The following is an 11,773-nucleotide window of genomic DNA, read 5'->3' as shown; positions in this document are numbered from 1 at the left end:
AGGGCGCGGGCTCAGGGCTCCGGGCAGCTGCGGCCGGGGGCTTCGCAGCTGCGCCTCACGCGCCATCTCCCTACACCGCACTCGCAGGGCCCGGCGCACACCCACCCCGGCGTGCCAGTTACACTCCAATCTCCCGAGCGCGCTCGCCTGGCCCTGCCCAGGTGCCTCTTCCTCTGCCTCCGAGAGCTACAAAGAGGCCTGGGTGGCCGTGCCCCAGCGCCACCACGCCCGCCCCTCAGCGCTCTCCTGTGTCCTCGGCGCGGACTCGAGGCGGGGACCCCTCCTCTTCTTCCCTTCCTTCCCTCCCCCAGGTCGGCCTGAAGCACCAGCTCCCCCAAACCCGGCGAAGAGGGCTCTGGGCTGGGATCCCGCCGACCCCCGCCGCGCCCCTGGGGTGGGGGGAGAGACGACCCGTCGGCCCCCACGCGCCCCTCCTCCGTGCCCCTCCTCGCGCCTGCCCCTCCCGAGCCGGTGGGAGCGGCGGCAGCTGGAACAGAGGGATGAGGTCATCCTCTCCCTCGGAGTCAGCTGGTGGAGGAGCGCGAGCGGGAGGAGGGGGCGCGCGCGCGGGGAGGAGAGGAATGTGCAGGTCCGAGGAGCGCCGCGGCGGCCGCTGCTGCTTGTGCTGCTGGCGGCGGCGGCGGCTCGGGCGGCAGGTGCGGGGCCGGGCCGGCCAGGAGCGCGGGCGGCGGGCCGGGGCCGGCGCCGGGCGCCGCGAGCCGCTGAGCTCCGTGCAGGCAGCCAGGCGGCGCTCCTGCCGGCCCGCGGCGCACCGCTAGCCCGGCCCCGCGCCCGGCTCCACCCGGCGGGCGGCGGCGGCGGCGGCGGCGGCGGCGGCCGCGGGCGAGCCGGGCGCAGCCCAGGAGGCGGGAGCCGCGCGGCGAGGGGTGAGCCGGCCGCCGACGAGGAGGTGGCGGGAGGAGGAGACAGCGGAAAGGTGTCAGATAAAGGAGGGCTCTCCCGCGGCTCGGAGGCATCATGGCCGCTAAGTCAGACGGGAGGCTGAAAATGAAGAAGGGCAGCGACGTGGCGTTCACCCCGCTGCAGAACTCGGAGCACTCGGGCTCGGTGCCGGCGCTGGCCCCCGGCGCGCCGTCGAGCGCGGGAGCCGAGGACGAGGAGGCGGCCGGCGGCGGCTGCTGCCCGGACGGCGGCGGCAGCTCGCGCTGCTGCTGCTGCTGCTGCGCCGGTGGCGGCGGCTCGGGCGGCGGCTCCGGGGGCCCGGGCGGCGCGGGCGGCGGCGGGGCGGGCTCGGCGGCGCTGTGCCTGCGCCTGGGCCGCGAGCAGCGGCGCTACTCGCTGTGGGACTGCCTCTGGATCCTGGCCGCCGTGGCCGTGTACTTCGCGGACGTGGGCACGGACCTCTGGCTCGCCGTGGACTACTACCTGCGCGGCCAGCGCTGGTGGTTCGGGCTCACGCTCTTCTTCGTGGTGCTCGGCTCGCTCTCGGTGCAGGTGTTCAGCTTCCGTTGGTTCGTGCACGATTTCGGCGCCGAGGACAGCGCTACGGCCGCCGCCAGCTGCCCGCAGCCCGGAGCCGAGTGCAAGCCGGTGGTCAGCGGCGGGTCTGCAGCCGGGGAAGGCGAGGCTCGTCCTTCCACGCCGCAAAGGCAAGCATCCAGCGCCAGTAAGAGCAACCTCCCGGCCGGCAACAGCAGCGGGGCCACGCGGGCCAGCGGCACGCACAGGTCTGCGTCCTGCTCCTTCTGCATCTGGCTCCTGCAGTCGTTCGTCCACATCTTGCAGCTCGGGCAGGTTTGGAGGTACCGTATCCGGGGCGGGGAAGAGGGAGGGCTGCCGCCGCTGCTGCATCCCACTGCTTTGCTTTTGCACGGATGCCGTTTGTGGTCACCATCGGAGTAACCATGGTCACTTCTTCAGGTTTTAGCTTCTTTTTTTTTTTTTTATATCTGGGTCTTATTATTTTGAGATCACACTCCAGGGTGGGAGGGAAGTCAGAAATAAGGGAAAGGCAGCGGCGTGGGTTTGGTCACTTCAGCCCTTCTGCCTTCCCGCTGCTTCAGTGGCCTGTCTCTCTATGTGCTACAGCCCCACCCCGATCTTAGTGATAATTGCTTCAGTGACTAGGAGAGGATTCCTGCAACACCTTTTAAAATGAGTTTTTATTATGTTGAATTTGAGGTATATGTGGCAGCTTGGGTGGTTTCTTTTGTTCCCTGAGAAAAATTGTGACTTCTAGTTGGATGGGAGTTACTACTGCTCAAGAGTACCCACATTTTAGTTATTATTGCTAGACAAATGCTACACTGAAAGAGAAGTATAGGGACATGGCTGCTTGTCTCTGGAATATGTGTATATCAAGCATGGGTGAGTACACTTCGTGGGACCCAGACCGACTTCGGCAGTGCACTTTCTGATCGTCTTGCAGTATCACCACATTTCATGTATCATGTGACTAAGAACCCTTGGAGAATGGGTGGCGTACCCCGTAAGCTTTATCACACTTGGCGTCTTCGTTGACTGCATTGGTACTTGTCATCTGATCTACCGAACCTTTTTACACAAACCTCACTTCCACTTACAAACTGAGATACAAGGCTAAGTTGGCCCGAGAGAAACCGTCACCCCAACAGTCACGGCATGGGTGTCGGAATATAACGAAACCTCATATTCAGGAATATGTTCTTTCAAATTTTATGTGTTTAATGACTTTTCGAAGCACCATTTTACGTCTGCAAAAGTTCTTTGTATTGAAGTGTGTGGCTACAAATGCTAACACTCCAGAGTTGTTTCTGGTTTTAATGTGACTTAGTAAATGTGTGGTACAAGTAAAACGAGGAAACTTCCTAGAAGGACGCCGATAACGTGGTCCTGTGACCACATTCTGCTATGCCGGTGTTCTTTATCCATCTCACTTGTGATTTTATGATAAAAGAAATGTTAAGTCATGGAGGGTGGTGAGGGCTGCTGTGTGCAGACAACTCAAAATTTGTGGACTACAGCTCCAAACTTCCTTTTGCTTATGGTGAGAAATAGTGATTTTCAATTGAGGGACTATTTGCAACGTTTCCTGTGACCATTGCTTTTAAAGCAGGGTAAGGATTGTCATAGATGTTGACCTTTATAATTGTCAAACTATTTTATCAAGCAAATACTTTCTGGAAAAATGGGATATGATGTGCATTTAGACATCGATGTTAGAAACCTCCATATTTTGTATTCAAAGGGACTTTCTGAAATAGCAGTGAAATGTGATAGCCATATTTCCCATGGATGACCATTGCCAAGACCTACAGCTAGGTGCTTGTCTTCGAGTTTGATGAAGAACGTGAATGCTTGATTTAATTTCTGAAATTGTTTCCAGGCTACGTTGCATGTGATAATGTGGTAAATGAAGCTTAACATTCGATTTGCTAACTTTTAGATTTGGAAATCACTTACTTATAATCACCTTTGGAGTTTCTTGGTTTATATAAGTAATGCAAATACTTCTTGATTCTATTGACTGAAAAACCATTCATGTTCCCTACAGATTGATGTTTTCTGAAAAAATCTGATATCTCATTTTGGGAGCTGAAAAAGTCATTTTAATTATAGTTGTGTTGGCTAGACCTCCTAAACCAAACATTTCCCCAATTAAGAATTATGTTAAGTTTCTAAGGAAAGGAAATACAGAAAGTGAAAAATAATTCAGAGAAGAAATAGGCCTAAAAACTTGTCAGTGAGACCACAGCCACTGAGTTAACTGGGCATACAGAGACTCTCGTGGGGGGGTGGAGGGATGGAAGGGTAAGGATTGAATCTAGAAGGAAAACCACAGGCTATCAGGCAAATCCATTAATTGACCCAGCCCTTGGAGAAACTGTGGTCACACAGGGCTCCTTTTGTTATAACTTGTTAAGCATTTCTCTAAGGGAAAGCATTATTTTCCTTAGAGGCTGTGAAGTTTATTCAGATAATCCATGCTCATTTGGGAGGGAGTATTGTTTTTGGAAATATCCTCAGATGTTTGTCTGCATTTTCAGAATAATGTGTTTAGTTTGTAAATCTGAATTACCAGGTACTGTAACCAGTCTCGGATTTTGGTGACGATACCTGGGGATGGAGGGGTAACCTGGGGGAAGCATGATCTAAGACTAGTCAGCCACATTTTCTCTTTATAAAGTATGGTTTTTTGAACTTAGCCCAATTGAAAAGGGGTCAGAAAGCTCATGGAATTGACACTCACATACATTCTAAAATGTTCCAACTTTTCAGAGCGTAGAAAATCTGAATAGAACTTTAGGGTAGATCCATATTTAATAATATCTGAGGCATCTCAGATTACTGTGTTAGACCATTACCTTAGACCACTGCGATTTCTGAAATGAGGGGCGTCTTTCATCTCTTCTAGCTTTTCTCTTCACTGCCTTGTACACAAATGTTGCAAAAACACTGGGCGCTGATTGCTTCAAAGCTGCGAGGCCATTCATACTCCATGTTTCTGTCTGAGATCAGTAAAGTCCGTTCCACGAAATTGTCATTATTTTAGGTAAGGGCCGGATTCTAAAAGCTTTCTTTAGATAAAATCTTTTGAAATAACATCAAAGTGTTTGCTTGTTTGGAACTAGCTATTTAAAACATTCTGGGCAAGATTTGCATGATTTATGCATTTATTACAGATACAACTGCTGAAAGCAATGATACATATTCGTTGTAATTAAAGTTTACTAATGGGAAATTAATGGCAGCTTTTAAAGTCGCAGGAGGTGATGCTGGGGAAGAGCCATTTGAAATAATGAAGTGAACTTTTGCTGCCACATGAAAAGAACAATTATGGTGCTGGTGAGTGAATGCCAAAGTCCTTTTCTTTCTTGCTGTTTTCATATGAATCCAGAGATTACTGACTGCCATTCAGCCAGTACTCAGTAGAATTTTTTTGTTCCTATAGTCATGGTCAGTTATATGTAGATTTTTTACCCTCATAATTTCTACATTTACACCTAAAATTCTAGCTGAATATCTTTTTATGCATGTGTGTCTGTATTTGTTTTCTAGCAAATATGCACATTGCAGAGAGTATGTCCATGGGTGATAGAGTAGGCTGTATTTTTACTTTTTACTATTTTGATGTTTGTCTCTGAGCCTATATCATGAGGGTTGTGTGGGAAAGGCATGGTGAAACAGTAGCTTGTCTTCATGCCAGACTGCAGGGCCAGTTTCCTCTGGAAGGAAAGAACAGGTATTACACAGGTATTAATGTGCGTTCCATGTTCAGATAGGTTGGGAAAATGATAGGGTAAAGAAAGTTAAACAGATCTCTCTATAGCAGGACTTCTCAGAGCCTTTAATAAGCAATGTGTCATTGCCAGTCACTGTTTAAAGGCGTACCACCTATCAGGTACTCTTGTAATAATGAAATAACGGCGGTTGTAGCACTTTGAGAAACGTTCTGTTCCATTCTTAAACCTGGCTAAATGGCGGTAATAATAATTTTGTACAGCACTCTATTCTCCAAATGGTTTTAAACTCTTTATCTCATTTAATTTTTACAGTAACCTAGGAGAAAATTGCTGGTGTCATTACATATATTAGAATACTGGTTCAGAGAGCTTAAGTGGTTCAAGGTTACTCACCTATTTTGTGATGTAGCTAGAATTCAAATCCAGGCCTATCCTACCCTAAAGTCTACACCTTTCTGACTCCATTGGCTATCTCCAAATGCCAAATGGGATAATAATGACAGAAATGTCAATTTCACCTTCACTGGGGATGGCAGAATGGGAGAGGGAGCGCAGGCTCGGTGGATTATGGGATCTTTCCATTAACACACTAGTAGTTAAGTGGGAGAACAGGGCCTTGAGCCCAGATGGTCAGACTCTGAGCCCAGTGCTCCTCCTCGTACCACAGCGCTTGGCTGTGCTGAAGTTTTTGCAGTAAAGCCCAGCAGAGTAACACGTTGTTGTAGTGGCATTCATGATTGCATGAGATGGTGTATGTGAAAATGGCAAGAAGTGCTTTGCAAGTGATAAAGAGGTTCTGGAAATAAAGAATGGGTAGGGAAACAGTGTTATACCTTTGACTCTTGGAAAAATACTTTTTTGACCCTGAGGTCATCCTGCATTCTGATGGAGGTCAGATAACAACTAGTGCCATTTGTTGCATTTATAGAATGGCCATTTCCTGTGTGTTTGTATTCCCTCTCAATGCATATTAATTTACATATTCCATATGTATTGAACACTACTGTATGCAAGGTACCGCACTAGTTGCTAATTATCCCAAGATGAATAAAGCACACATTTTCTTTAAAGGAACCTGCTGTTGGGAGAGGAAAACAGAAAAGTAAGTAGACAATTACAATACAAGGAAATAAACACTGTGATAGAAACGGGAAACACAAACCACCTTGGTTGTCAGGTAAGACTCGGATCAGGGAAGGTCTGAGTGTAGGTTTGAATGATAAGAAACCTGCTTTCTGAACCAAGTAGGGCTTTGGCTAGAGAGGCTTCAAGACAGGCATGCATAAAGCAGAGGGCAAGAAGGAAGAAAGCAGGTGCTTGTGTGCCTTGAATATGGAGTGAGGGAGGGAGAGGGGCTGAGGATGAAGTAGTAGTTGGGCAAGATGATGAACGGAATTTAGATTTTATTCTGGAGACATTGTGGAGCCACTGAAGGATTATTGGGGAGGGTGGTTGTGAAAGCATTAAAACATTGTTTTGTCCGCAGGAAAGGCAGGGATTGACAGTTTTCTGTGGCTATGTCATCAGTTCCTCTCTGACTCAGTTGGGGCTCTTCTATTCGTGGGAATTAGTTGACTTCAGAGAAATTGAGTATGGAGGTAATTGGAGTGTATAAATAGACAACATGGCAGAAGAGTTTTTCAGAAAAACAGGGTGGTCCAAGTTTTAATTATGTTTATGCAAAACTGAATTCTTAGTAGGAAATTTATTTTCTGTTACTTTCTGAAGAGCTTTTCCTTAAAGTGTAGTGGTCTTCACTTTATTGAAATTTAGGTTTCCAGGTCCATAAACATTTGTTGCTATATTTACATACAAGCCCATTGCTGTGGAGTCGATTCTGACTCGTAGTGACCCTATAGGACAGGGTAGATCTGCCCCATAGGGTTTCCAAGGAGCAGCTGGTGGATTCGAACTGCCGCTGGTGGATTCGAACTGCCGACCTTTTGGTTACCAGCCAAGCTGTTAACCACTGCACCACCAGGGCGCCTATATTTACATAGCACTTTAAAATTTCCAGAGAACTTCCGTGTCTCCTTCCTTATTTGATCCTCAGAATAATCTTGTAAGGTAGCACTTCCATTTTCACTTGTGGAAATTGAGACATAGAGAAGTAAAAGATGTTTTTTTTCCTTGGGTCCCATAGCTCTGTGCACGTTCCAGGCTAGAACTGAACATCAATATGGAGAGAAAAAAGCAACGTAATGGTTGATAGGGCAGAGGATGATCAGGTAGAAGAGAAGCCTGAACACTTCAGAGCCTTTCATAGCTCCAGAATTGTGGATAATTATTGTAAGGCGCGAGAGGCATTGGACTTTTCTGTGGGTGCTCGGGACAAAATGGATGGGAACTACAGGAAGAGATTTTGATTTCATATAAGGAAGAATTTTTTAAGTAGTCAGAGGTATCCAAAGATGACTGAGCTGCTTTCAAAGCAGTGAGTTCCCTGTCACTGGAGGTGTTTAAACCTAGCTTGGAAAGCTGTAGACAGAGATGTGGTGGAGAGACAATCATACAGATGGTTGAATTAGAAGACCATCTTCCAGTCCTGAGATTTATGCCTCTATGACAGTTTTCATTACTACATGCTTCTCCAAACATAGTAGACTTGGCTTTGCTTTTGGTGGGTGAAAGTCAGAGGGAGTTTGGTTGAAATACTGCTGTTATGTCATTTTAAGTCTATTCATTGGTTTATGGACCCAGGCTCTTCCCAGGAGCATCACAAATCCATGCAGCAGCCCTGAGTGCTGGACTTGGTGTTTAGACCCCTGAGTTAGCTGACAGGTATAAATCCCACACAGCCAGCCAGTGCCCTGTGCCTTTGCTTGGGTTTCTGTATGAGTTGGAATAATTTATGCATAAATCTATGTGGTGGATATACCTCTTTCAGTGTCTGCAGTAATCAGTGCAAGGGCTATAAATTGTTTCTGTTCACATGAACAATGCACTGTTTTCTGCACAAAGGTGGAAAAATGTTGTATACTTATGCTCATTATTCCCCCATAAAATTGCAGGCTATCTTCACAAGGCAACTGAATGTAGTGTCTATACAAATACATGCTATCAGTTTTGAACAATACCTGCACATCCTCGAGTCAGTGGCTTTGAAAGTCCTCGTCTTGTCAAATACACAAAATTCTTTAATGTTTGAATATCTAAGTTCACAACTTCATGTTGAATGTGTTCTGTACTTTGCCATTTGAGATCGTCTGCTTGTGAATTTAATAACACCAGCCTCTGAATAGTTTCCCTTTACATGGACTTGTGGGCTAATCTGATTAACACCTTTCTTTTCCTTGCTTTTGAAGTTTAAACAGAGAGTGGCACACTAACTAGGCATATAAAAGCAAGTCTAGGAATTAGAATTGGATTTATTATTCTTTTGCATTCTCAAATATAAGGTGAAGTATGGTGCTTGTCATAGGCAAGCATGTATGAGTGTCCCAGGGTAATGCGGTTTTGTCTCCTCAGGTATTTGTATCATGTTTGCCAGGAAGAAAAGAGATTTATTATAATAGGCAGCAGTATTAACCCAATATTATCTTTGCCTTTTGTTATTTTGCCATTCAAGGAGGATGCATAATCTTAAAAAAGAGTTCTAATTTTTAGCTGGACTCTAGGGAAAATCACATTAAGTAATTCTCAAAAGGAATAATTCTCAAAAAAATTCTTGAGTAGTGTTAGGTTATTGTAACAGCCACACCAGGTGACCTTACGTCAGCCACACGATGGCGTCCTCGGTAGCCGACGGCGTGGCGGCCACACGGTGGTCTCCTCGGTAGCCGACGGCGTGGTGGCCACACGGTGGTGTCCTCGGTAGCCGACGGCATGGTGACCAGGAAGAAAGACTGTGATCAGTGAGTTGTGAAACTGCTCTGGATGTTTATGTGAATACGTGCCCAGTGAATATTTGCTCATCTGGGAATGAAACCTAGGCATTTTTCTTTCTCCTTCGTGAGAGTATAGCTGAACTTGCTGCTCCATTGCTTATTTGGGTTTCTAATGGTGTAGTACATTAGAAAAGGGGCAAAGATAGCTACAAAAGATAAGACAGCTGTGTTGTATTATATTATTAGTATTCTGAAAGTGATGTTAAATTTCGAAAAGTTTTATTCACCCTCTCAGGAAAATGTATCTAGAAACCACCTTTGCATTCCTGCTCTTACTGATAGGATAGTCAGACAGTGGAAGCTTTGGGATATCTTTCACTTAATTCTTACCTACACTTGACTGGCTGAGCTTATACTTACAAAAAATGATTTTTAGTATCTTTGGTGCTTCTGTTTTTCTAGTCCAGATCTGTCCTGATGGTGTAGCAGTTTGAACCCACCCAGTGGCCCTGCTGGAGAAAGATCCGGTTATCTGCTCCTGCCACCAATCAGCTGTCAGTTTGTCGTACTGTAGTGGCTTGTGTGTTGCTATGATGCTGGAAGCTATGCCACAAGTATTTCAAATACCAGCAGGGTCACCCATAGTGGACAGGTTTCAGTGGAGCTTCTAGACTAAGGTAGGCTAGGAAAAAGGACCTGGCGGTCTACTTGTAAAAAAGTTCGCCAGTGAAAACCTTATGAAAGCGTTGGAACACTGATACAGTGCCAGAAGATGAGCCCCTCAGGTTGGAAGGCATTCAGAATATGACTGGGGAAGAGCTGTCTTCTCAAACTAGAGTTAACCTAAATGACATGGATGGAATAAAGCTTTTGGGACCTTCATTTGCTGATGTGGCATGACTCAAAATGAGAAAAAACAGCTGCAAATAACCATTAATAATCAGAACGTAGAGTGTACGAAGTACGAGTCTAGGAAAGTTGGAAGTTGTCAAAGATGAAATGGAGTCCTAGGTCTTAGTGAGCTGAAATGGCCTGGTATTGGCCATTTTGAATCAGACGATCATGTGGTCTGTTTTGTCAGGAATGATAGGTTGAAGAGGAATGGTGTCACATTCATCATCAAAAGGTACATTTCCATATCTGTCCTGAAGTACAGCACTGTCGGTGATAGGATAATATCCATACACCTACAAGGAAGACCAGTTAATACAACTGTCTTGGTCATCTAGTACCACTATAACAGAAATACCACAGGTGGACGATTTTAACAAACAGAAGCTTATTCTTTCACAGTCTAGTAGGCTAGAAGTCTGAATTCAGGTGCCAGCTCCAGGGAGAGGCTTTTTCTCTGTCAACTCTGGAGGAAGGTCCATGTCATCAATCTTCCCTCAGTCTAGGAGCTTATGGCTCTGCTTTCTTGGTGGTATAAAGTCCCCCTGTCTCTCTGTTTGCTTCCTCTTTTATATCTCAAAATAGATTGACTTAAGACACAACATATTCTTGTAGTTTGAGTTCTGCCTCATTAACATAACTGCCACTAATCTCACCTAATTAATATCATAGAGGTAGGATTTACAACACATAGGAAAGTCACATCAGATGTCAAAATGGTGGACAATCACACAATACTGGAAATCATTACCCAGCCAAGTTGACACACATTTTTGGGGGGACACAATTCAATCCTTGACATTCCACCCTTTGGCCTCCCAAAGTTCATGTCCTTGCCACATGTCAAACATATTCACTCCATCATATCATAGCAAAAGTCTTAATTCAACTCCAGGTCCAAAATCCAAAAATTTTTCTTCATCTGTGAAATCTAGAATACAAGTTATCTGCTTCCAAAATAAAATAGCGGAATAGGTACAAGGCAGACACTTCCATAACAAATGGGAGGACTTGGAGGGAAAGAAGGGATAACAGGTGCCAAGCAAGTCAGCAGAACAGATTACATTAGTTCTCGAGGCTTTAAAATAATTCTTTGTTCTCTGAGAGCATTTAGGAAATAGCTCTGCCCTCTAGACCCAAGGTATCGTACACAATCTCTGGATTCTGAGTGGAGGCACCTCGGCCTTCAGCTTCAGCTCCACCTTCTAGGGCCACTGGAACAGCAAAGCTGCTTCCTCAAATTTGAGTGGCCCCATTCTCTTAGTGCATCTGAGTGGTGACTCCACCCTTAGAGACTGAGGCAGTTCTACGTCCTGTGTTCCTTGTCTTTTCAGCAACTGCTTTCTAGTTCCTTGATCTCCAGCCTCTCAAGTTTCTCCTCCCATGTCTGCCCTGCTGAGGCAAGTGTTCCAGAGCTCATTAGCTCTACTGACAAGTACCTGGAGTCACCCCACTCTGCTAGTAAAATTCTGCCGGAAGCCACTCAGCTCTCTTGCTCTGTGGGTTGGCAAGCATAACTTCACTGATAAGTGCCCAGAGGCATCCTACTCTGCCAGGAAGCCTCCTCTGCAGAGACACTCAGCTCTCTGCTCCATGAGTCGGCTCCAGTGCTGTCTCATGCTGGTCTCCTGGTTCTGCTGCTGCAGCTTCCTTGGGGCTGCTTTTTCCTGTCTGCACTGTCTCCAGTGTTAACAGTTCTCCTCGTTTCCTTCTGAGTCCTCTCATGTCCATAATTCAACCACCGGTCTCTTCAAGGCAATCTAGGTTTTTACTATTAGGTACTTTAAAACTCTTCCAGCCTCTACTATTCACAACAGCTGTTACTCAAATTTATGCACCAACTACTAATACCAAAGAAGAAGAAATTGAAGA

General features: G+C 46.4%; 1 protein-coding gene across 1 annotated transcript in view; it reads left to right on the top strand.

Annotated features, from left to right (window-relative positions):
• Nucleotides 1–897: 897 nt before the first annotated feature.
• Nucleotides 898–11,773, top strand: part of XKR4 (XK related 4) — a 516,669-nt gene continuing 505,793 nt past the window's right edge. The window contains exon 1 of the mRNA XM_049860443.1: nucleotides 898–1,763. Within this exon, the coding sequence (XP_049716400.1) occupies nucleotides 979–1,763 (785 nt within the window). The 5' untranslated portion in view covers nucleotides 898–978. The remainder of the gene's footprint in view (nucleotides 1,764–11,773) is intronic.

Source organism: Elephas maximus, chromosome 19, assembly GCF_024166365.1.
Source record: "Elephas maximus indicus isolate mEleMax1 chromosome 19, mEleMax1 primary haplotype, whole genome shotgun sequence".
Taxonomy (NCBI): Eukaryota; Metazoa; Chordata; class Mammalia; order Proboscidea; family Elephantidae; genus Elephas; species Elephas maximus.
The sequence above is the reverse complement of the archived record's forward strand: the minus strand, read 5'-3'. Positions and strand labels throughout refer to the sequence as shown.